Source organism: Pseudophryne corroboree (assembly GCF_028390025.1).
Source record: "Pseudophryne corroboree isolate aPseCor3 chromosome 3 unlocalized genomic scaffold, aPseCor3.hap2 SUPER_3_unloc_55, whole genome shotgun sequence".
Classification (NCBI taxonomy): Eukaryota; Metazoa; Chordata; class Amphibia; order Anura; family Myobatrachidae; genus Pseudophryne; species Pseudophryne corroboree.
The window spans coordinates 508215-531616 of NW_026967547.1; the positions used below are offsets into that span (position 1 = coordinate 508215).

The 23402-nt window shown below is 45.1% G+C and overlaps 1 protein-coding gene across 1 annotated transcript; it reads right to left on the reverse strand.

Moving 5' to 3' along the window:
- Positions 1-2522: 2522 nt before the first annotated feature.
- On the reverse strand, positions 2523-22914 carry LOC134984442 (zinc finger protein ZFP2-like). Its single transcript, XM_063950020.1, has 6 exons — positions 22726-22914; positions 20919-21110; positions 20188-20266; positions 19972-20069; positions 15003-15594; positions 2523-5173 (listed from the first exon to the last, which is right to left on the reverse strand). Exons 1-6 carry the CDS (start codon positions 22909-22911, stop codon positions 3873-3875), a joined length of 2448 nt encoding a protein of 815 aa, XP_063806090.1. The 5' UTR covers positions 22912-22914; the 3' UTR covers positions 2523-3872.
- Positions 22915-23402: the final 488 nt, after the last annotated feature.

The window sequence follows — 23402 nt, forward strand, 5'->3', positions numbered from 1 at the left end:
TCTATTTGAATATTTTCTCTCCTACTATTTTGAATACAGTGGTTTGGTCCGATATGCTTTCGGTGGGTTATTACTTGTTTCTTGGAGCTTTCTAATTAAATTAATGGTTATACTCCTCAGAGATTCCTTTTTATATTGAATATATGTTTTCAGAAAGTGGTGGGAATAACTTGAAACACGAAACCCCTTCAAAGGAATAGAGAGGAGAATAAATATTCAAACTATATATAAAAATAATCTCTATAAAGCAAGACGTATTTAATGTCAAATTAATAAAGCAACATATTAGGTATCTGTATGTCCATTAGAAATTCTATCTGTATATACATATATATGCGGATTAGTGTGTTCTTTGTTTTACCACCACTATCTACTATAAGTACTAATTTTATTGTTTAAGATTGATATTATCTGTATAGTTCCTTTTTCTTTTTAACAAAAGAGCATCTGTATTAATTACATTATGTGGATCAACTCTATACAAATTAAGCAACACCGAGCATTCACTCAGGTGTGCATATTACCATTCAAAAGCCAATTGGATACAAACGGTTTAAATACCCATTTACTTCTTCATTGGGTATTCATATCTCCTGAGAAAACCGCCGTTTGCCTGTGGCGGAGAAACGCGTTGAGTGTTGTAGCTACTGTCGGTCCATTGAAGGAGATTCATCCACTTCGTTTAACCCTGCTATAAACAATTTCATTGATCCTCACTGCTGTCACACGGGACAGAACGCTACCGCCCGCCCCAGTGGTGAGACACCGTCTGCAGACAGATCATCGGAGCTCGTGGCATCTCCCTCTGGTCCATCTGTGAGGGATACCTGCAGCCATTTGTAGCTCACACTGCACTTTGCTATTGACGGGAACCAGCGGAGATTACCAACATTGGGTGAGAACACTGACCTATAAGTGAGGATAATGAACTACTTAAATTATCCACTTTAATACCGTGGGATCCCTCTGGTATATACATAAATTGGAGAACTCCTACACTCTATTATGTTAATTAATGGACCGCAGTACTGCACATATCAGCTGATTCAGCTGCATTTAAATACAATCGATCTAATATGAGTGATTACAGCTGAATCTGTATACAGTTTATATACAATCAGAAATATTGTGGCTACATTTTATCTGGTTATTATTGGCATAACTGTTTTTATTGTGTTGAACTCTAATAAATATTAGAAATATTTTTATTTATATACCATCAGCGCTCTTTTATGTCTCTATTGAAACTTAAACAATCTATATCGTCTAAGGCATCCCGTTGCCGCATAGGAGCTGCTATCTAATAATCAATATTTGGTGCTCATTTAATACATGTAACATTGCATTAGCGCCTGATTTAGCTAGGTAATTATATCTTGCATTTTGTCACCTCACTGATGTGACAGGCTCAGCTGTCAGTGATGCAGCCCCACTGTGCCCACTCTCTCCGTACTCATACATACATACATGCCTTTCTGGGAGTGTCTCGTCCTGGTTGTCAGTGAGACAGTGTCTCTGGCACAGCTGTGTAATCATGATGTGAGTGTGTGTGCTGAGTAGCGAGTACTGCTAGCAGCAAGTCTCACAGCTTAACTGCAGTATAGCAGTGTGGTGGGGGTGGGGAGAAGGGGTTGCTACACCAATGAGTCAAGGAATGGAGGAGTTGGATGGGACTCACACAGCAGGTGGTGAAAAGCTTAAAAAGGAGGAGTGGTTGGAAGGGGAAGGAACTAGTAGGTTTAGAAGGGATTAGTGAGGGTAAGGACTCTCAAGGGAAATTGGAGTGGGATCCCACAGGTACCAAACTGGGTAAAGAGCAGCTTTTAGGAAGGAAATAGATGAGCCAGTCCCTGTGGTTGTCCCTTCTCTGCCTCATGCGGGGTGGATCCTTGGACTCTCCAGTTCCTCAGGAGGCTGTGGATTCTTCTTGCCCACTACCTGGTGGTTCTGTGGTCATCTCAGGCCATGAACCTCCCAGATGCCAGGCCTCCAGATAAACATGAAATGGTCATGGAGGTGGTCCTGGGCTCTGTAGAGGAGGAGGTGGAAAAAGCAAAGGAAAGTTGTGTCCCTTCTGAAGGGGCAATGGTGGACATTGTGAATGGTGAAGGGAAGGTTTTTGTGGGTGAAGAGGGAGTTATGCCATATATACCATAAACATGGGTCTTCAGCCTATATGATGTGCCACCATTAATGTGGCTTCTGTCTTGTCCTACCAAGCTTGATTTATGGGCTTTGTCATTCTTATAAGCAGGATAAAGGCTGAGTTTTTTTATTTCTGCAGTAGACTAGAATAAGCCCAGACAGTCCACTTCCATGATACCACCGGAATGTGACGGACAGTGACCGTCGTGCCATCACTTACCTGTATGCTTACACGAAACAGAATGATGGAAAACTTACACGGTTTCTTTACATCTTCTGGGGTCCACTCCGAGATTAGACATTATGGCATAATTACTCAGACGGGAATATAAAACAGAATAAAAATAAAAGCTTTAATGTAATAATTAGATGCAAACAAAAGCTTTTATTATGAAATCATACAGGGGAGTATCCGCACCATATAGATGTAACATACAACAAACCACCGCAGATGGAACCCGGGTGACTCTAATGCACATGGTAATATACAGGGTATATATGGACAGGATCTTGTATCAGAAAACACTCGACACTCCTGATCAAGATGAGTGTCTGCAACAAGTTAGGCAAACTAGAAGAAGTGAAAACACGTTCCAATGGCCGCCATATTGTCATGCAGCAATACAGATTGTGGAAACTGGCATTAGACACTCACATTTACACAAAGCACAAGATACAAAATAAACAGCAGAAAAAAGACCTAAGCATTTGGGATGTATTATTTAGGAAGTAAATAGAGGTACATTAATGAAAAGCGTGAGTAACAGTCATCAGCCTGCTTGTGAAGGTCTCTAGAGTGGAGGCCTCTTGGACTGTGCAAGGCAGTGAGTTCCATGGTCAAAGCTAAACGTTCAACCCATAAATGAATGACAGGAGATTCTTGGTACTGCTGGTAACAGTCCTTCATCTGTAGATGCCAGCAAGCAGGGCAGTAAGGAGGCAGAAGCTGCTTCTAGTACCTTGGACCATGTAATGCTGGGCTGGGAAGGTCATTTAGCTAATTATGAAATAGATTTGTCGTCTTACAGGCAGCCGGTGAAGGGAGTATAGAATGGGTGTTATGAGGCAGGAACGGGCTGGTTAGGTAACAGCCTGGCTGCTGCATTCTGTACTAGCTGCAAGCTCTGTAATTCTTTTGCTGGGTGACCCAGGTAGATGGCATTGCAGTAGTCTATGAACTTCTGAGTGAATCAAGTGCTTGATTCTGGCTATGGTCCACAGATGAAAGAATGAGGATTTGTATGTAGCGGATACCTGATGTATGTGTCAGCCACATACCAGGACATCACAAAGATTCAGCACATGTTCAGTATTTTGCAATTCTGAACACCAAAGCATAAATCCAGATGGTTGGTAAAGCTGTAGTCTTGTCCTTTGTTCGGGAGCTTCTATTATGTTTCACAAAGACTGAGTCACAGCCAACTGGCATCATCCACCCCTGGCGCTCAGCTAGACAACCATTTAGGATTGGTATTAGGTTCTCAGTACATGGTGCAAAAAGCAGGTCATCTGCATAGCTGTGGTAGACCAGGCCATGATGTCTGATTATATCACCCAGTGGTAGCATGTATATTTTATAAAGCATAAGAGATCGGATTCACCCTTGAGGAACATTGGACGGCAGTGATAATTATACTCCAGAAGACGTAAATGGTTCCGTACTTGGGTAATGTCTAATATGTTCAACAAGAGCAGATTTATTTCTCTCACAGCATGAAAATGGCTTCTCATCTGTGAAATCGCTGATGTTTGACAAGAACTGATGTCGATGAAAAACATTTCCCACACTCAGAACAGGAAAATGGCATCTCACCTGTGTGACTTCTCTGATGTATAACAAAATGTGATTTGTGTGCAAAACATTTCCCACACTCAGAACAGGAATACGGCTTCTCACCTGTGTGACTCCTCTGATGTGCAACAAGAGCTGATTTCCATGCAAAACATTTCCCACACTCAGAACAGGAATATGGCTTCTCACCTGTGTGACTTCTCTGATGTATAACAAGATCTGGTTTCGATGAATAACATTTCCCACACTCAGAACAGGAATACGGCTTCTCACTGTGACTTCTCTGATGTATAACAAAATGTGATTTGTGTGCAAAACATTTCCCACACTCAGAACAGGAATACGGCTTCTCACCTGTGTGACTTCTCTGATGTATAACAAGAGCTGGTTTCCGTGCAAAACATTTCCTACACTCAGAACAGGAATATGGCTTCTCCCCTGTGTGACTTCTCTGATGACTAACAAGATGTGATTTCAATGAAAAACATTTCCCACACTCAGAACAGGAATATGGCTTCTCACCTGTGTGACTTCTCTGATGTGTAACAAGAGCTGATGTCTGTGCAAAACATTTCCCACACTCAGAACAGGAATACGGCTTCTCACCTGTGTGACTTCTCTGATGTGTAACAAGATCTGATTTATATGCGAAACATTTCCCACACTCAGAACAGGAATACGGCTTCTCACCTGTGTGACTTCTCTGATGTGTAACAAGAGCTGATGTCTGTGCAAAACATTTCCCACACTCAGAACAGGAATACGGCTTCTCACCTGTGTGACTTCTCTGATGTGTAATAAAAGCTGATTTATATGCGAAACATTTCCCACACTCAGAACAGGAATACGGCTTCTCACCTGTGTGACTTCTCTCATGTCTAACAAGATATGATTTATATGTAAAACATTTCCCACACTCAGAACATGGAAATGGCCTCTCACCTGCCTTAGCTGGCTGATGAGTAATACGGTTTGTGTTCTGTGTAAAACATGGTGCATCTATAGAACAAGGAAACACTGAATCTACTCTCAGAGCTGTAACAGATGCACCAATATCAGAGTGATCAGGAGAACATTTCCCAGGATCAGAGGGATCAGCTGATAGAGCTGGATGTATAATTGGGGTAATGGGGTTATCTCCTGGAGAATCCTGTCTACTGTCATTATCTTTTATGTCACAATCCTGGGATAACATTAGATGTCCTTCTGAGATATTCCTGCTTGTGTGTCCATCTCCTGGAAATAAAATACATTAATATATAAAATGAGTAGACAAGACCCAGGGTGTTACAGGATACAATATATAATTCTATAACTGACATTTTTACCTGTAATCATTGCTTTTATGTTTATTAAAAAACAAAAAAAGCTAGGATGCTTAGACTGGAGCTTGATCAACACTGAATGCTCATGTGGGATTACTAGAGGGGACGTGGACGCTCCTGTGGGATCACTAGAGGTGACGTGGACGCTCACGTGGAATTACTAGAGGTTACACGGACGCTCACGTGGGATTACTAGAGGTGACACGGGCGCTCACGTGGGATTACTAGAGGAGACAGGGACGCTCACGTGGGATTACTAGAGGAGACAGGGACGCTCACGTGGGATTACTAGAGGAGACAGGGACGCTCACGTGGGATTACTAGAGGTGACAGGGACGCTCACGTGGGATCACTAGAGGTGAGACGGGCGCTCCCGTGGAATTACTAGAGGTGACACGGGCGCTCCCGTGGAATTACTAGAGGTGACACGGGCGCTCCCGTGGAATTACTAGAGGTGACACGGGCGCTCCCGTGGAATTACTAGAGGTGACGTGGATGCTGACGTGGGATTACTAGAGGAGACATGGACGCTCACGTAGGATTACTAGAGGTGACACGGACGCTCATGTGGGATCACTAGAGGTGACACGGACGCTCATGTGGGATCACTAGAGGTGACACGGACACTCATGTGGGATCACTAGAGGTGACATGGACGCTCATGTGGGGTTACTAGAGGTGACATGGACGCTCATGTGGGGTTACTAGAGTTGACATGGACGCTAACGTGGGATTACTAGAGGTGACATGGGCATTCATGTGGGATTACTAGAGGTGACATGGCCACTCATGTGGGATTAGTAGAGGTGACATGGACGCTCATGTGGGATTACTAGGGGTGACATGGACGCTCATGTGGGATTAGTAGAGGTGACATGGACGCTCATGTGGATTACTAGAGGTGACACGGACGCACATGTGGGATTACTAGAGGTGACACGGACACTCATGTGGGATTACAAAAGGTGACATGGACGCTCACGTGGGATTACTGGAGGTGACATGGACGCTCATGTGGGATTACTATAGGTGACATGGACACTCATGTAGGATTACTAGAGGTGACATGGACGCTCATGTGGGATTACTAGAGGTGACATGGGCTTTGCAATAATAAAACAGCAAAGAAGAGAAAGTGCTGTCCTGTTTGCGCACTAATAAATAATATATAACCTTTATTAAGTACAGTAAAGTATGTAAGATAAATCAGTGATATATAAAACACAAAGGTAAATGTATAAAGGTGCATAAAGTAATCAAAAGACAATTGTATTTGTTGTTAAACATCGGCATGTATATTATATTGGGCGATAATTGATTCAGTGCTGGTAATCCTGTTCAGTAAGAATATATTAATATATTGCACCCATACGAGGATGGGATAAATTACACATTTAATAATATTGTGGCAGAGTTTCCTCCAGCGGTAATCTCAATGTAACATCATACTGTATGTATAAACATTTTATGGGGGGGGATTCAGTTCATCGCAAAAACTCCCTAACCAATTAGCCGCAAAAAGTTATTGGTGCAGCCGCCCAAGAAGAGCCCACCTTCCTTGTGGAGTGGGCTTTCACTGATTTTGGATGCGGCAATCCAGTCGCAGAATAAGCCTGCTGAATCATGTTACAGATCCAGCGAGCAATAGTTTGCTTTGAAGCAGGAGCACCCAGCTTGTTGGATGCATACAGGATAAACAGCGAGTCAATCTTTCTGACTCCAGCCGTTCTGGTTACATAAATCTTCAAAGCCCGGACTATGTCAAGTAACTTGGAATCCTCCAAGTCACGAGTAGCCGCAGGCACCACAATAGGTTGGTTCAAATGAAAAGATGACACCACCTTTGGCTGAAATTGCGGACGAGTCCGCAATTCTGCCCTGTCCATATGGAAAACCAGATAGGGGCTTTTACATGACAAAGCCGCCAATTCTGACACACGCCTAGCCGAAGCTAAGGCCAACAGCATGACCACTTTCCACATGAGATACCTTAGCTCCACGGTTTTAAGTGGCTCAAACCAGTGGGATTTCAGGAAACCCAACACCACGTTAAGATCCCAAGGTGCCACTGGTGGCACAAAAGGAGGCTGAATATGTAGCACTCCCTTAACAAACGTCTGAACCTCAGGCAGTGAAGCCAGTTCTTTTTGAAAGATAATGGATAGGGCCAAAATCTGGACCTTTATGGACCCAAATTTTTGGCCCATAGACACTCCTGACTGTAGGAAGTGCAGGAACCGGCCGAGCTGGAATTCCTCTGTAGGGGCCTTCCTGGCCTCACACCAAGTAACATATTTTCGCCATATACGGTGATAATGCTTTGCTGTCACGTCCTTCCTAGCCTTTATCAGCGTAGGAATAACTTCTCCAGAATGCCTTTTTCCGCTAGGATCCGGTGTTCAACCGCCATGCCGTCAAACGCAGCTGCGGTAAGTCTTGGAACAGACAGGGCCCCTGTTGCAACAGGTCCTGTCTGAGAGGCAGAGGCCATGGGTCCTCTGTGAGCATTTCTTGCAGTTCCGGGTACCAAGTCCTTCTTGGTCAATCCGGAACAATGAGTATTGTTTTCACTCCTCTTTCTTACAATTCTCAGCACCTTTGGTATGAGAGGAAGAGGAGGAAACGCATAGACCGACTGGAACACCCATGGTGTTACTAGTGCGTCCACAGCTATCGCCTGAGGGTCCCTTGACCTGGCGCAATACCCTTTTAGCTTTTTGTTGAGGCGGGACGCCATCATGTCCACCTGTGGCAGTTCCCATCGATTTACAATCTGCGTGAAGACTTCTTGATGAAGTCCCCACTCTCCCGGGTGGAGGTCGTGTCTGCTGAGGAAGTCTGCTTCCCAGTTGTCCACTCCCGGAATGAACACTGCTGACAGTGCTTGCACGTGATTCTCCGCCTAACGAAGAATCCTGGTGGCTTCCGCCATTGCACCCTGCTTCTTGTGCTGCCCTGGCGGTTAACATGGGCCACTGCGGTGATGTTGTCTGACTGAATCAGCACTGGTTGGTTTCAAAGCAGAGGCTCCGCTTGACTCAGGGCGTTGTATATGGCCCTTAGTTCCAGGATATTGATGTGCAGACAAGACTCCCGACTTGACCACAGCCCTTGGAAGTTTCTTCCCTGAGTGACTGCCCCCCATCCTCGGAGGCTTGCATCCGTGGTCACCAGGCCCCAGTCCTGTATGCCGAACCTGCGGCCTTCGAGGAGGTGAGCACTTTGCAGCCACCACAGAAGAGACACCCTGGCCCTGGGGGACAGGGTGATCAGCCGATGCATCTGAAGATGCGATCCAGACCACTTTTCCAACAGATCCCACTGAAAGATCCTCGCATGGAACCTGCCGAAGGGAATGGCTTTGTATGACGCCACCATCTTTCCCAGGACTCGCGTGCAGTTATGCACCGATACCTGTTTCGGTTTTAGGAGGTCTCTGACCAGAGTCACGAGCTCCTGAGCCTTCTCCGCCGGGAGAAACACCTTCTTCTGGTCTGTGTCCAGAATCATGCCCATGAAGGGCAGACGCGTCGTAGGGATCAGCTGCGACTTTGGAATATTCAGGATCCACCCGTGTTGTTGCAACACTTCCTGAGAGTGTGCTAGGCCGATCAGCAACTGCTCCCTGGACCTCGCCTTTATGAGGAGATTGTCCAAGTATGGGATAATTGTAACTCCTTGCTTTCGAAGGAGTACCATCATCTCCGCCATTACCTTGGTAAATATTCTCGGTGCTGTGGACAGGCCAAACGACAACGTCTGGAATTGGTAATGACAGTCCTGTACCACAAACTGAGGTACTCCTGATGAGGTGGATAAATGGGGACATGCAAGTAAGCATCCTTGATGTCCAGCGACACCATAAAATCCCCCTCTTCCAGGCTTGCAATGACCGCTCTGTGCGATTCCATTTTGAACTTGAATTTCTTCAGATAAATGGTCAGGGATTTTAAATTCAAAATGGGTCTGACCGGACCGTCCGGTTTCGACACCACAAACATTGTGGAATAGTAGCCCCATCCCTTTTGAAGAAGGGGAACCTTCACCACCACCTGCTGGAGATATAACTTGTGAATTGCCGCCAACACTACCTCCCTTTCCATGGGAGAAGCCGGCAGGGACGATTTTAGGTAACGGTGAGGGGGCGTCACTTCGAATTCCAGCTTGTATCCCTGAGACACAATTTGTATAGCCCAAGGATCCACCCGTGAGCGAACCCACTGGTGGCTGAAATTTAGGAGACGTGCCCCCACCGCTCCTGACAGCGTCACGCGGTGGATTTAGTGGAGGCTTTTTTTGAATGAAAGAACTGCATTTGGTAATACGGTGCTTTGGCTGTGAGGGAACATATGGCAAAAAATTCGACTTCCCAGCCGTTGCTGTGGAAACCAGGTCCGAGAGACCGTTCCCAAACAATTCCTCACCCCTGTAAGGTAAAACCTCCATGTGTTTTTTAGAGTCGGCATCACCAGTCCACTGCCGAGTCCACAGGACCCTTCTGGCAGAAATCGACATTGCGTTTACTCTAGAGCCCAGTAGGCAAATTTCCCTCTGGGCATCCCTCATATATAAGACAGTGTCTTTGATATGTCCCAGGGTCAGTAAAATAGTCTCCCTGTCCAGGGTATCTATCCCCTCAGACAGAGTATCTGTCCATGCTGCTACAGCACTACACATCCAGGCCGAAGCAGTTGCTGGCCTCAGTAGAGTACCAGAATGTGTATAAACAGACTTCAGGATACCTTCCTGCTTTCTATCCGCAGGATCCTTTAGGGCGGCCTGTGACGGCAGGGCCACCTTCTTAGATAAGCGTGTCAACGCCTTATCTACCCTAGGGGAGGATTCCCAGCGTAACCTGTCGGTTGGCGGGAAAGGGTACGCCATAAGCAATCTTTTGGAAATTACTACTTTCCTATCAGGGGAATACCACGCTTTTTCACATAATTCACATTCACGCAATAGTCGGTCTTAGCACAGCTCCAGTATGCGAATAAATAGACTTTAAAGTAGTCTCCTGCCTGCGATCCGCAGGATCCTTGAGGGCCGCTGTGTCTGGAGACGGTAGCGCCACTTTCTTGGACAGGCGCGTTAAGGCCTTGTCCACAGTGGGAGGTGATTCCCAACGTACCCTGTCCTGTTTAGGGAAGGGGTATGCCATATAAATAATTTTTGGGATCTGCGGTCTCTTCTCCGGAACTCCCAAGCTTTTCCAAAGAACTTATTTAGTTAATGAGATGTGAGAAAATAAATAATCTGTTTCTTACCCTTAAACATGTGTACCCTTGTGTCGGGGACCGAGGGTTCATCCTCAATATGCAACACATCCCTTATTGCCACAATCATACACTGAATGCTTTTTGTCACCTTAGGTTGCAATTTCACTTCATCATAGTCGACACTGGAATCAAAGTCCGTGTCGGTAGTAATGTCCACAATTTGTGCTAAGGGACGTTTTTGAGACCCCGACGGGCCCTGTGAGTCGGTCCAATCCGAGGATTGACCTCTTGATGCCTCCCTGGATTCAGCCTTATCAAGCCTCTTATGTAAAGATGCCACACTTGCATTCAACATATGCCACATGTCCATCCATTCCTGAGTCGGCACTACCGACGGGGACACACCACTCATTTGCTCCACCTCCTCCTTGGAGAATCATTCCGCCTCAGACATGTCGACACGCACGTACCGACACCCCACACACACAGGGATAAACCTATAAGGGGACAAAACCCCAACCAGGTCCTTAGGAGAGACAGAGAGAGAGTATGCCAGCACACACCCAGCGCCTAAATAACACCGGAAAAAATAAATGACCAGATTGGTATATATATATATATATATATATACCAAACAAAAAACCCAGCACTCTCCTAAGCAGCTTCATTCACCTTAGGAGAGTGCTGGGTTTTTTGTTTGGTATATTTGAGTTTGGTGGTCACAGCCCACCGCACCCCAACCCCTGGGAATGGCGAGTGCAGTGGTTCCTCGTGTTTGTTTGTTTGTATATATATATATATATATATATATATATATATATATATATATATACATACACACAATTCCCACTCACTGCGTTACCAATGTGCCCCCCTCCTCTTTTTCCAGCCTGTGAAAGTGTTCAGCAGGGAGAGAGACCGGGGAGCCAGCGTCCTCATGCAGCTTCTGTGGAGAAAATGGCGCTGGTTAGTGGTGAGGATCAAGCTCCGCCCACCCGACGGCGGGCTTCGGTCCCAGTGCAATTGTAATAAAATGGCGGGGGATCTGTGATTTACTGCCTCCGCAGCCTAATCCTACTCTTTGTGCATCAAACTTTGAGGATTATTGCTGCCCAGGGCGCCCCCCCGCCCCCCCTCCCCCCTGCACCCATCAGTGCTGCCTCTGTGTGTTGTGTCTGGGAGCAATGGCCTTACCTCAAGAAGATCTGAAGTCTTCTGCCACCTGAGATGTCTTCTATCTTCTCATACTCGCCCGGCTTCTATCTTCCAGCATCTGTGAGGAGGACGGCGGCGCGGCTGCGGGACGAACCCCAGGGCGAGACCTGTGTTCCGACTCCATCTGGACCTAATGGTGTCCAGTAGCCTAAGAAGCAGAGCCTATCAGTTAAGTAGGTCTGCTTCTCTCCCCCCAGTCCCACGATGCAGGGAGTCTGTTGCCAGCAGTGCTCCCTGAAAATAAAAAACTAACAAAATTCTTTTTCTACAGAAAACTCAGGAGAGCTCTCTGCAGTGCACTCATTCTCCTCTGGGCACAGAATCTAACTGAGGTCTGGAGGAGGGGCATAGAGGGAGGAGCCAGTGCCCACCCATAGGAAAAGTTCTTTTTAGGTGCCCATGTCTCCTGCGGAGCCCGTCTATAACCCATGGTCCTTACGGAGTCCCCAGCATCTTCTAGGATGTAAGAGAAAAAGGCTTTGTAGATGTTTACTACTGTATTGTCTTACTGACCTATAGTTTCCTACTGTATTGTCTTACTGACCTATAGTTTCTTACTGTATTGTTTTACGGACCTAGTTTCCCACTGTATTGTCTTACTGACCTACAGTTTCCTTTTGTATTGTCTTACTGGCCTATAGTTTCCTACTGTATTGTCTTCCTGACCTATAGTTTCCTACTGTATTGTCTTACTGACCTACAGTTTCCTACTGTATTGTCTTACTGACCTATAGTTTCCTTCTGTATTGTCTTACTGACCTATAGTTGCTTCTGTATTGTCTTACTGACCTATAGTTTCCTACTGTATTGTCTTACTGACCTATAGCTTCCTTCTGTATTGTCTTACTTACCTATAGTTTCCTACTGTATTGTCTTACTGACCTATAGTTTCCTTCTGCATTGTTTTACTGACCTATAGTTTCCTTCTCTATTCTTACTGACCTATAGTTTCTTCTGTATTGTCTTACTCATCTAGTTGCCTTCTACATTGTCTTACTGACCTATAGTTTCCTACTGTATCACTGTCTTACTGACCTATAGTTTCCTGTCTTACTGACCTATAGTTTCCTACTGTATTGTCTTACTGACCTAAAGTTTCTTCTGTATTGTCTTACTGACCTATAGTTTCCTACTGTATTGTCTTACTGACCTATTGTTTCTTCTGTATTGTCTTACTGACCTATAGTTTCTTACTGTATTGTCTTAGGGCCCTACACACTAAAAGATTATCTGTCCAATCTGGCAATGTCTGGGAGCAAATGGCAATTTACTATTTGCCCTCAAAGATTGGAAAACAGACAAAAATGGACTTTCAGACAAATTGGTTACATTTGTTTCATTAAACCAATTTATCTGAACTGTGTTTGTCCATTTTCTTGATTTTGGGAGCAAATGGTTGATTGTCATTTGCTCCCAGACATCGCCAGATTTTCTTTCCAATCAGCCAGATTGGACAGATAATCTTTAAGTGTGTAGGGCCCTTTACTGACCTATAGTTTCTGACTGTATTGTCTTACTGACCTATAGTTTCTGACTGTATTGTCTTACTGACCTATAGTTTCCTACTGTATTGTCTTACTGACCTATAGTTTCCTACTGTATTGTCTTACTGACCTATAGTTTTTTACTGTATGGTCTTACTGACGTATCATGGCTTACTGTAGTCTTACTGGTCTATAGTTTCCTTATTTATTGTCTTGCTGACCTATAGTTTCTTCTGTAATGTCTTACTGACCTATAGTTTCTTCTGTATTGTCTTACTGACCTATAGTTTCCTTCTGTATTGTCTTACAGACCTATAGTTTCCTATATACATAGTTTTCCTGTCTATGTATGGTAGGTATGGAAGGGAGACCTACCATACATAGACAGTATATATAAGCCTCAGCCTCTCCCTTCTGAAAATGATAATGAATAAGGTGTATGTGTGGATACCATGCACATGTAACTGATTCTATTTACAGGAAACAATAGGGAGAGCCCACGGCTGTCTGGCAGTGTTCTAGATGGTTAAGTATGAATATATTTCTTCTAAATAAAATATTTTTCACCCTGATTGATATAATACTGATAGTAAGACAATTCAGTCAATAGTAATCTTTCTTTTAAATAAGTAAGATCCATATATATGAATTTTTAGTGAATAGTTATTAAAGGTTATATTTTAATTGCAATTAAGTTAACAAGAGTGCTCCCAAAAAGGAAGTTTACTTCTTTCTTTCCGGACCGCTCTTCTATGCAGAAGGGAAATATCTGCTGTTTATTGAGAGATGCTCCCTGTAAGGAATTTACCACTTGCAGCTGAAATTGCAAAAGACCCCACCCCTTGCATCAGGTAAATTAATGTCTCCTATGATTATGACTTCTCCCTTTAAAGCCATTTTAGTGATGTCCAACAATAGATTCCTGTCCAAATCCTGCCCCAGGCCACGTGGTCTAGAGATCACCCCAATATGAATAATGTCCTTTTTCCCGGTTTCTGTGGTGACCAAAGGGGCCTCAGATTTGTCTTCAATATTTTGTATTAATTGAAGTAGCATTTATGCTTTTTTCCCACATACATTGCTACGCTTCCTCCTACACTGACCATTCTATCCTTCCTAAATAAATTGTATCCTGGTATAGCTATGTCCCAGTCATGATTCTCATTGCACTATGACTCTGTAATTGCCACAATATCCAGGTTATCCCTGGTCATTATCACAATTAGCTCTGGAATTTTGTCTCCTAATCTCCTAGCATTTGCACACATAGCTTTAAGAATTATGTCTGTGCATCTGTTATTAGTAGCCATGTCCAGACAGTACAAAATAAATGACAAGTTTAAAGTTGAAATTACCTGTTTGGTGATGTTGTTCAGTATTTGGTATTTGTTTTTTTAACTAATCAGGAATCACAAACTGTCCTTTACACCACGACTACACCTCACTAAATGAAAAGATATAGTAAACATGACCACAAATGGCCAAATAGGTCTACTATATACAAGGAGTTATTTAATACCTGCATCATCTAACAAAATGAAGGTTATTTAATAAATGGTTGCTAAACTGAGAAATTTAGATCCCATACAAATTACACACTACTACTTATATATGATCCCTAAAAACTTCTGCTTGTTACTTTTAATAACATTATAGTGTTGTGTGTAATAACTCTCTTCATCTGATGTTTGTCATGGATAACCTTGTGTTATAAACACCCAACTGAGAACTGGGATGATGGCAGAGGATGGTGTAGAATAAGAGATTGCTGTAGTGACTGAGCAATGAGAATATGTTACTTCTGTAATAAGTGTTTATTACTCACCTGTGCTGATATCTGTAGGGATCTCCTCCTCCTTACACTGCTGATCACCCCTCACATACGTTTCTTCTTCTCCCTCTGTATCTTCTGTCATCATATCAGTCGCATACGTCTCTTCTTCTCCCTCTGTATCTTCTGCCTTTATATCAGTCACATACGTCTCTTCTTCTTCCTCTGTATCTTTTGCCTTCATATCAGTCACATACATCTCTTCTTCTCCCTCTATATCTTCTTCCTTTATATCAGTCACATACGTGTCTTCTTCTTCCTCTATATCTTCTGCCTTCATATCAGTCACATACGTCTCTTCTTCTCCCTCTATATCTTCTGCCTTTATATCAGTCACATACGTCTCTTCTTCTCCCTCTATATCTTCTGCCTTCATATCAGTCGCATATGTCTCCTCTTCTCCCTCTATATCTCCTGCCTTTATATCAGTCACATACATCTCTTCTTCTCCCTCTATATCTTTTGCCTTTATATCAGTCACATATGTCTCTTCTTCTTCCTCTATATCTTCTGCCTTTATATCAGTCACATATGTCTCTTCTTCTCTCCTTATATCTTCTGCCTTTATACAAGAAAGACGTTCTACCTAAATAACCCAAAAAAAGATGATTTTGGTACTTACCGATAAATCCATTTCTCTGAATCCTCTAGGGGACACTGGAGTCTTATACAGTAGGTGTGTGAAGCTTGCAACCGGAGGTGTGGCACAATCTAAAATTAGCATTGTCTGCACAGCCGGCTCCTCCCCCTTCACATCCCTCCTCCCTCAGTTTGGAAAACGTGACTGAGAGAATAGGACATGATACTATAGCACTTGGCGAGGAACCGAACCGTACAACAAAGCAACAGCATCCAAGAAACTCTTAACAGAAAAACCAACGCTGTTTGCACGAACTGTTTGAACAAGAACTTTGAACACAGCAGGTTGACAGCACTGAGGCGGGCATCCAGTGTCCCCTAGAGGATTCAGAGAAATGGATTTATCGGTAAGTACCAAAATCATCTTTTATCTTTCATCCACTAGGGGACACTGGAGTCTTATACAGTAGGGGACGTCCCAAAGTTATCCCCAAGGGAGGGAGTGCTGTCGATGGCCTGCAAAACTAAACGTCCGAACTTAGAATTTCCGGACGCCAAGGTATCAAACCTGTAAAAGTTTGCGAATGTGTGGGCTGAGACCACGTTCTCGCTCTGCAAAATTGAGTAGTGGAAGCACCTCGAATAGCCGCCCATGAGGCACCCACTGATCTGGTATTATGAGCACCAGTCTGAACCGGAAACTGCTTACCACAGGAAATATTAGCTTGCCGATTGGCAAAGCTATTCCATCTAAACAAAGACTGCCTAGATGCTGGCCAACCATTCTTTGGACCAAACAAAATGGTCCGACCTTCTAAAGGACGACGTAACTTGTAGTATATTCGTAAGCTCGGACAACATCCAAAGACACGTCCCCTTCTGCGAATCCCTGAAAGGATGGGACCACAATCGGTTGGTTTACCTGAAACCCCGAAACAACCTTAGGAAGGAAATCCGCTCATGTACGGAGTTTGGCCTTATCCTTCTGGAAAATTAACAAAGGACTCTAACCTGATAGGGCTCCTTACACCGAAACCCTTCCAGCCGAAGCCAAGGCAAGTAATAACGTGACCTTCCAAGAGAGATATTGCAGGTCTGTTCTTTCCAACGGCTCAAAAGATGGTGATCTCAAAAATTCCAACTACAAATCTAAGTCCCACTGCGCAGTGGGAGGACGGAAAGGAGGTTGTATCCTCAGAACCCCCTGTAAAAAGGTTTGAACCTCTTGTAAGGACGCTAACCGCTGTTGAAATAGGATGGAGAGAGCCGAAACTTGAACCTTCAAGGAACCTAGTCTTAGTCCTTCATCTAGACCAGCTGGAGTGAAAAGTAGAAGTCTGGGTAAGTGGACGTTCGTCTAATTCTACCCATGTTCCTAACACCAGTCCATGTACTTCTTCTAATGTCTGCAGTCGTACATGGGTGTCACCGGCTTTTGAGCAGCGATCATCTTTAGGAATAGCCATTCTTGGTATACCTCTCACTCTTAAGATCCGGGTCTCAACAGCCACGCCATTAAACGTAGCCTGTTCAGGTCTGAGTGGAGGAACGGCCCCTGATATAGCCGGTCCTCCCTTCGAGGTAACTGCCAAGGGTCCTCCGCTAGTATCCCCCGTAAGTCCGAGTACCAACCTCTACGGGGCCAACTTGGTGCTATGAGAATTGCCCATACTCGCTCTCGTATTACCCCTTTTTGGAGAATTCGGGGTATGAGTGTGAAAGGCGGAAAAATGTAAACCCTTCTGTAACACCAAGGAAGTGTCAGCGTGTCCACTTCCTCTGCTGCTGGATCTCTTCTTCTGGACACATACCTGGGCAGCTAATGATTTTGTCGAGATGCCATCAGGTCCACCTGAGGTAGACACCATCTACTCACCATCATGTCGAAGATCTGTGTAAGCACCGCTCGCCTGGATGCAGTCCTGGCGACTGTGATAATCTGCTTTCCGGTTCACTGTTGACCATTGACTATATCTTCGGCTAAGAGAAGCGAATTGTAAACTGCTTCTCAGTTCGAGAATGGTTATTGGTAACCCTCTCTCCAGTAAAGTCCATTTGCCCTGAAAGTGGTGGGACTCTAGGACAGCTTCCCCAACCTCTGAGACTGGCATTTGTTATGAGAATCCTATAATCCAAATTATTATAAATTCCAAATTCTTGCCTGCTGCAAGGGTCTCTATAACCGCTTCTATAAGGGAATCTAAACTCCTGATCTAAGGCAGACTTCAGTATCTTGCCTCTTTATCTATAATAAGACCTTCTTCCTCCTTCGTGTAAGATGAGGATGGTTCTCTTAATCGACTTGTTCGCATTTCTTTATGCTTGCGCAGGAGGGATTAATTTAAATCAGAAATTCCTCCATAGTCTTTGAGAATCCCTCAGTCCTTTCCGACTGCTGTTTGCGGGATTCTGACATTTCCTTTGAAATACCTGTTAGGGCTTGCTCCCATGACCTTGGCGGAGCCTTCCTCCCGTGCTGGACGCCCTTAACTAGACAGGCAACGCATACCCAGGAGCCGCTCACCCTTGCTCATCTTACTACATTTTGTGGAAACATAATAAGTCTTAGTGTTGGCGACATTTGAAGCCGTACCCCATAGAGTGCTCCTCAGTGCTTCCCCCCCTTTATAATAGGAACAGAAAGACGGTAATGGGTGATGGGAGTAAAGGTACACTGGATCCCCCTAGCTGGATCTTTCTAAACACTACACACAAAACAAAAAATAACAATTTATAATAATAATATCACCAGCCTCGTTGCAACCCTCACACACCCAACTGTATTTCAGTTCTGAGGTCGGGGTTGTGATCCAGTCGTTCCCATCATTTCATCGGGATCTTTTGTTTAGAAGTCCCTTGAAAATCTAAAGCATAAAAATGCCTGTCAGAATCCATTGAAAATCCATTGCAGCAGAGTCCTAAATACAAATGTCCAGTAGAGGGAGCAGTTGCTCTATTATAATAACCCGTCCCTCTGCTCTGACCGGCCAGGAAGCCTGTCTATTCTAATGGTAATAACGCCTGAGAGAGTCCTAAATACAAATGTCCAGTAGAGGGAGCAGTTGCTCTATTATAATAACCCCTCCCTCTGCTCTGACCGGCCAGGAAGCCCATCTATTCTAAAGGTAATAACGCCTGAGAGAGTCCTAAATACAAATGTCCAGTAGAGGGAGCAGTTGCTCTATTATAATAACCCGTCCCTCTGCTCTGTCCGGCCAGGAAGCCCGTCTATTCTAAAGGTAATAACGCCTGAGAGAGTCCTTTTGGCGCCTCTATTCATTTAAAAATGGCCGCCATTTATTTAATAAATATATATTACTATGGCTCTCTGGGTCCTTCCTAGGGTCACTCTACCCCCTTAACGGCTGCCCCAGGCCGGACTTACTAGCAAGAGGATCAGTTTCTATTAATTTCCCCCTTTGTAGTCACCCTCAGCCCTCCGCTGGCGGCGGGAAGGGACGAGAGATCATCTAACCGGGCGGTGGACGCACTTCCCAAGCGGCCGTAGTGTGTGTGATGCTGCTACTGACAGGCGCGCTGTGTCTCCCTCCGCTGGCGGTGGGAGAGGGCGAGAAACCATTTCAGCGTGTGGCGGGAGGTCAGTGCGCGTCCCCGCTGTATGTGAGGATGCCGCCGCTGACAGCCGCGATGCGTCTCCCTCCGATGTAGAGGGGGGGGGGGGGCTGACATGCAGCGGGAGTAGAAGCCGGCCAGGGAGTGTTTGAGCATTCGCTGTGTGTATAAAAGAAGTGGGCGCGGCGGGGGAGCTGCGCTGCTAGTCTGCCAGGACATAAGTTACAGGAAGCCTGGAGGCAGCAGCGTGCACACTGGCCAGATAATAATAATAATATTTTTTAAACCTTAAGTTGTGGGAATTGGAAGGAGTCTGCTAATAGCCTCTGCCTGTCTATCTAAGGCCCATATTACCCACCAGTACTCACTGCCCATGGAAATGCTGACTCTGTGCTCCGGATTTTCCATAGAAAGATGCAGATCCCTTTATATGGGATCATTGTCTCTCCAATTCAAAGGCTTTTGTGCCCCTTTTCATTAGGTTGACGCAGCCTGAGTTTTCTGTAATGTTACCTCCTAGGCACAATTTTTCAAACTGAGGGAGGAGGGATGTGAAGGGGGAGGAGCCGGCTGTGCAGACAATGCTAATTTTACATTGTGCCACACCTCCGGTTGCAAGCTTTAGACCCCTACTGTATAAGACTCCAGTGTCCCCTAGTGGATGAAAGAGAAATACAATGGCATTTGCATACAGTCAGATTAGACTGAGGTGAATCAGTATAATGTCAGTGTATAAGACACACAGCTCCTCTACATATCATATAGTGATGGTCACTTTGGTATATTGGATGAGACCCTAAATACCGCCTACCTGATCCTCCTGTGGGATCCTGTGATACTCCTCTGTACAATCCTGGGAATACAGAGGACGGGGACATCTCTCTGGGGTATCTCTGTTACTGGGCCCATCTGTAGGAGACACACAGTGACTGAGTACAGTGTATATATGTGATTATCAGATGATGTGTGTATATAGGGGGCCCCATACCTGCTCTCCCCTGTACAATACATGACAGTCTCCTCTTACCCAGTGATGTGAGGGGCCGGTGATTCTCCATCATGACGTCCTTGTACAGACCCCTGTGTTCCTCTATATACTCCCCCTCCTGCATGGAGACATAGACAGTGACATCCTGACACCTTATAGGAACCTGACACACACAGTGATACAGTCATCACCCAGACACGTCCACTGGTGTTACTGTATAATGTCCCATTCCCAGCAGTCACCTCTCCAGTCATCACCCGGACAAATCACCTTGTGTTACTGTATAATGCCCCATTCCCAGCAGTCACCTCTCCAGTCATCGCCCAGACACATCCCCTGGTGTTACTGTATAATGTCCCATTCCCAGCAGTCACCTCTCCAGTCATCACCCAGACACATCCCCTGGTGTTACTGTATAATGCCCCATTCCCAGCAGTCACCTCTCCAGTCATCACCCAGACACGTCCCCTGGTGTTACTGTATAATGTCCCATTCCCAGCAGTCACCTCTCCAGTCATCACCAATACACATCCACTGGTGTTACTGTATAATGCCCCATTCCCAGCAGTCACCTCTCCAGTCATCGCCCAGACACATCCCCTGGTGTTACTGTATAATGTCCCATTCCCAGCAGTCACCTCTCCAGTCATCACCCAGACACGTCCCCTGGTGTTACTGTATAATGCCCCTTTCCCAGCAGTCACCTCTCCAGTCATCACCCAGACACGTCCCCCGTTGTTACTGTATAATGCCCCATTCCCAGCAGTCACCTCTCCAGTCAGCAGCTGAATGATCTTGTTGGCGAGTTCCAGGATCTTCTTGTCATTGTGTCTCTCATGTGTCAGTGAGTGAGGTGGAGGCACCGTGATTGGGCTCTGGGTTCTTCTCAGTCCTCCTGATACATGGGGATGGCTGCTGGGTGTCTCACACCCATTGGATGTCTTCTTCACTATTGTGTAATCCTGTGTAAAGGTGGAGACATCAAATATCAATATATACACTCCCAGATCCCCTCACCTCCCCAGTCATGTCCCTGTATTATTACTATAGATATAAGTGACGTCACTATGAAGCTCCAAGATCCCTTAACCTCCTCAGTCGTGTCCCTGTATTATTACTATAGATATAAGTGATGTCACTGTGAGGCTCCAAGACCCCCTCACCTCCCCAGTCACATCACTGTATTATTACTATAGATGTAAGTGATGTCACTGTGATGATCCCAGATCAATTCACCTCCCCAGTCATGTCACTGAATTATTACTAAAGATATAAGTGATGTCACTGTGACACTCCCAGATTCACTCACTTCCCCAGTCATGTCCCTGTTTTATTACTATAGACAAAAGTAACATCACTGTGACGCTCCCAAACCCCTCACCTCCGCAGTTATGTCCCTGTATTAATACTATAGATATATGTGACGTCAAAGTGATGCTCCCAGATCCCTTCACCTCCCCAGTCATGTCCTTGTATTATTACTATAGATATAAGTGATGTCACTGTGACACTCCCAGATCACCTCCCGTCATGTCCATGTGTTATTACTATAGATATGTGACATCACTGCGTCGCTACCAGATCCCCTTCCCTCCCCAGTCATGTCCCTGTATTTACTATAGATATGTGATGCCACTGTGACGATCCCAGATCCCCTTACCTCCCCAGTCATGCCCCTGTGTTATTGCTATAGATATGTGACATCACTGCGCCACTCCCAGATCCCCCCACCTCCGTTGTCAAGTCCCTGTATTTACTATAGATATAAGTTACTTATCAGTAACGCTTCAAAATCCTCTCACCTCCCCAGTCATGTCCCTGTATTATTACTATAGACGAGTGACGTCACTATGAAGCTCCAAGATTCCATCGCCTCCCAAGTCAAGTCCCTGTATTATTACTATAGATATACGTGATGTCACTGTGATGCTCCCAGATCCCCTCACCTCCCCAGTGACATCCCTGTATTATTACTATAGACATGTGACCTCACTGTGATGCTCTGATTCCCTCACCTCCCCAGTCATATCCCTGTATTATGACTATAGATATTAAAGATGTCACAGTGACGCACTCAGATCCCCTCACCTCCCCAGTCATGTCCCTGTATTATTACTATAGATATAAGGTCACATTGATGCTTCCAGATCCTATCACCTCCCCAGTCATGTCCCTGTATAATTACTATAGATATAAGTGATGTCACGGTGACACTCCTAGATCCCCTCACCTCCCCAGTCATGTTCCTGTATTATTACTATAGATATAAGGTCACAGTGATGCTCCCAGATCTCCTCACCTCCCCAGTCATGTCCCTGTATTATTACTATAGATATAAGGCCACAGTGATGCTCCCAGATCCCCTCACCTTCCCAGTCATGTCCCTGTATTATCACTATAGATATAAGGTCACTGTGACGCTCCCATATCCCTTCACCTCCCCAGTCATGTCCTTGTATTATTACTATAGATATAAGTAGTCACAGTGATCCTCCCAGATCCCCTCACCTCCCCAGTCATATCCCTGTATTATTACTATAGATATAAGGTCAATGTGATGCTCCCAGATCCACTCACCTCCCCAGTCAGCAGGTAGATGATCTCCAGGGTGATATTTATTATCCTCTCAGTCCTGTGACTCCTGTCCTTGTCCATCCTCGGTGAATCAGAGAGAATACAGAACGTGTGATGTGTAATAAAGTGTCCGTTCCCCACAGCTGGAGTTCCTTGGAATAAATATAATACATAAAACATATTGCACATGTAACATAGTAAATATGGAATAGAGTGGCCATTAAGTCTCCTATTTCCCCACAGCCATAGAGTCCTGGTCAGTGTCTCCGAGGTTCCTGTGACCCAGCCCCATAAGGCTGTACTGCATAGTGGGCCTGATCTAGAGTGTAGCGCTATTGTGGGTGGAGTCACAATGAGCTGATGTTCGGTACACCGCTCATGTGCACGACCCATACGGAGCATGTGCTCTATGTGTCCTGAGTTGTCAGACGAGTATGGCTGCAGCCATGAAGAGGTGTAAGGGTGAGAATTGGTTGTGAAGGGACAGGGTCTCCTGAGGGAAATTTCATGGCCTCATTCATGGAGCTGCAGCGTACAGTCTCTGTGACCTCAGGTTTCACACATCCTGCCGATGGTGTAGCAGAGGTGGCAGGAGACAGGCAAGGGGGTGGCAGAAGACCGGCAGGGGAAAAGTGGCAGGAGACAGGCATGGGAAAGGTTGCAGGCGACAGGCAGGGAAA

Coding starts and splice junctions, on each gene's coding strand:
- LOC134984442 (XM_063950020.1), bottom strand. CDS start 22,911: ATGTGCAATATGTTTTATGTATTATATTTATTCCAAGGAACTCCAGCT. Junction 20,070..20,187: donor CCGGCCCCTCACATCACTGG/GTAAGAGGAGAC, acceptor TGTCTCCTACAG/ATGGGCCCAGTAACAGAGAT. Junction 5,174..15,002: donor CCCTACAGATATCAGCACAG/GTGAGTAATAAA, acceptor TTTTATTTCCAG/GAGATGGACACACAAGCAGG.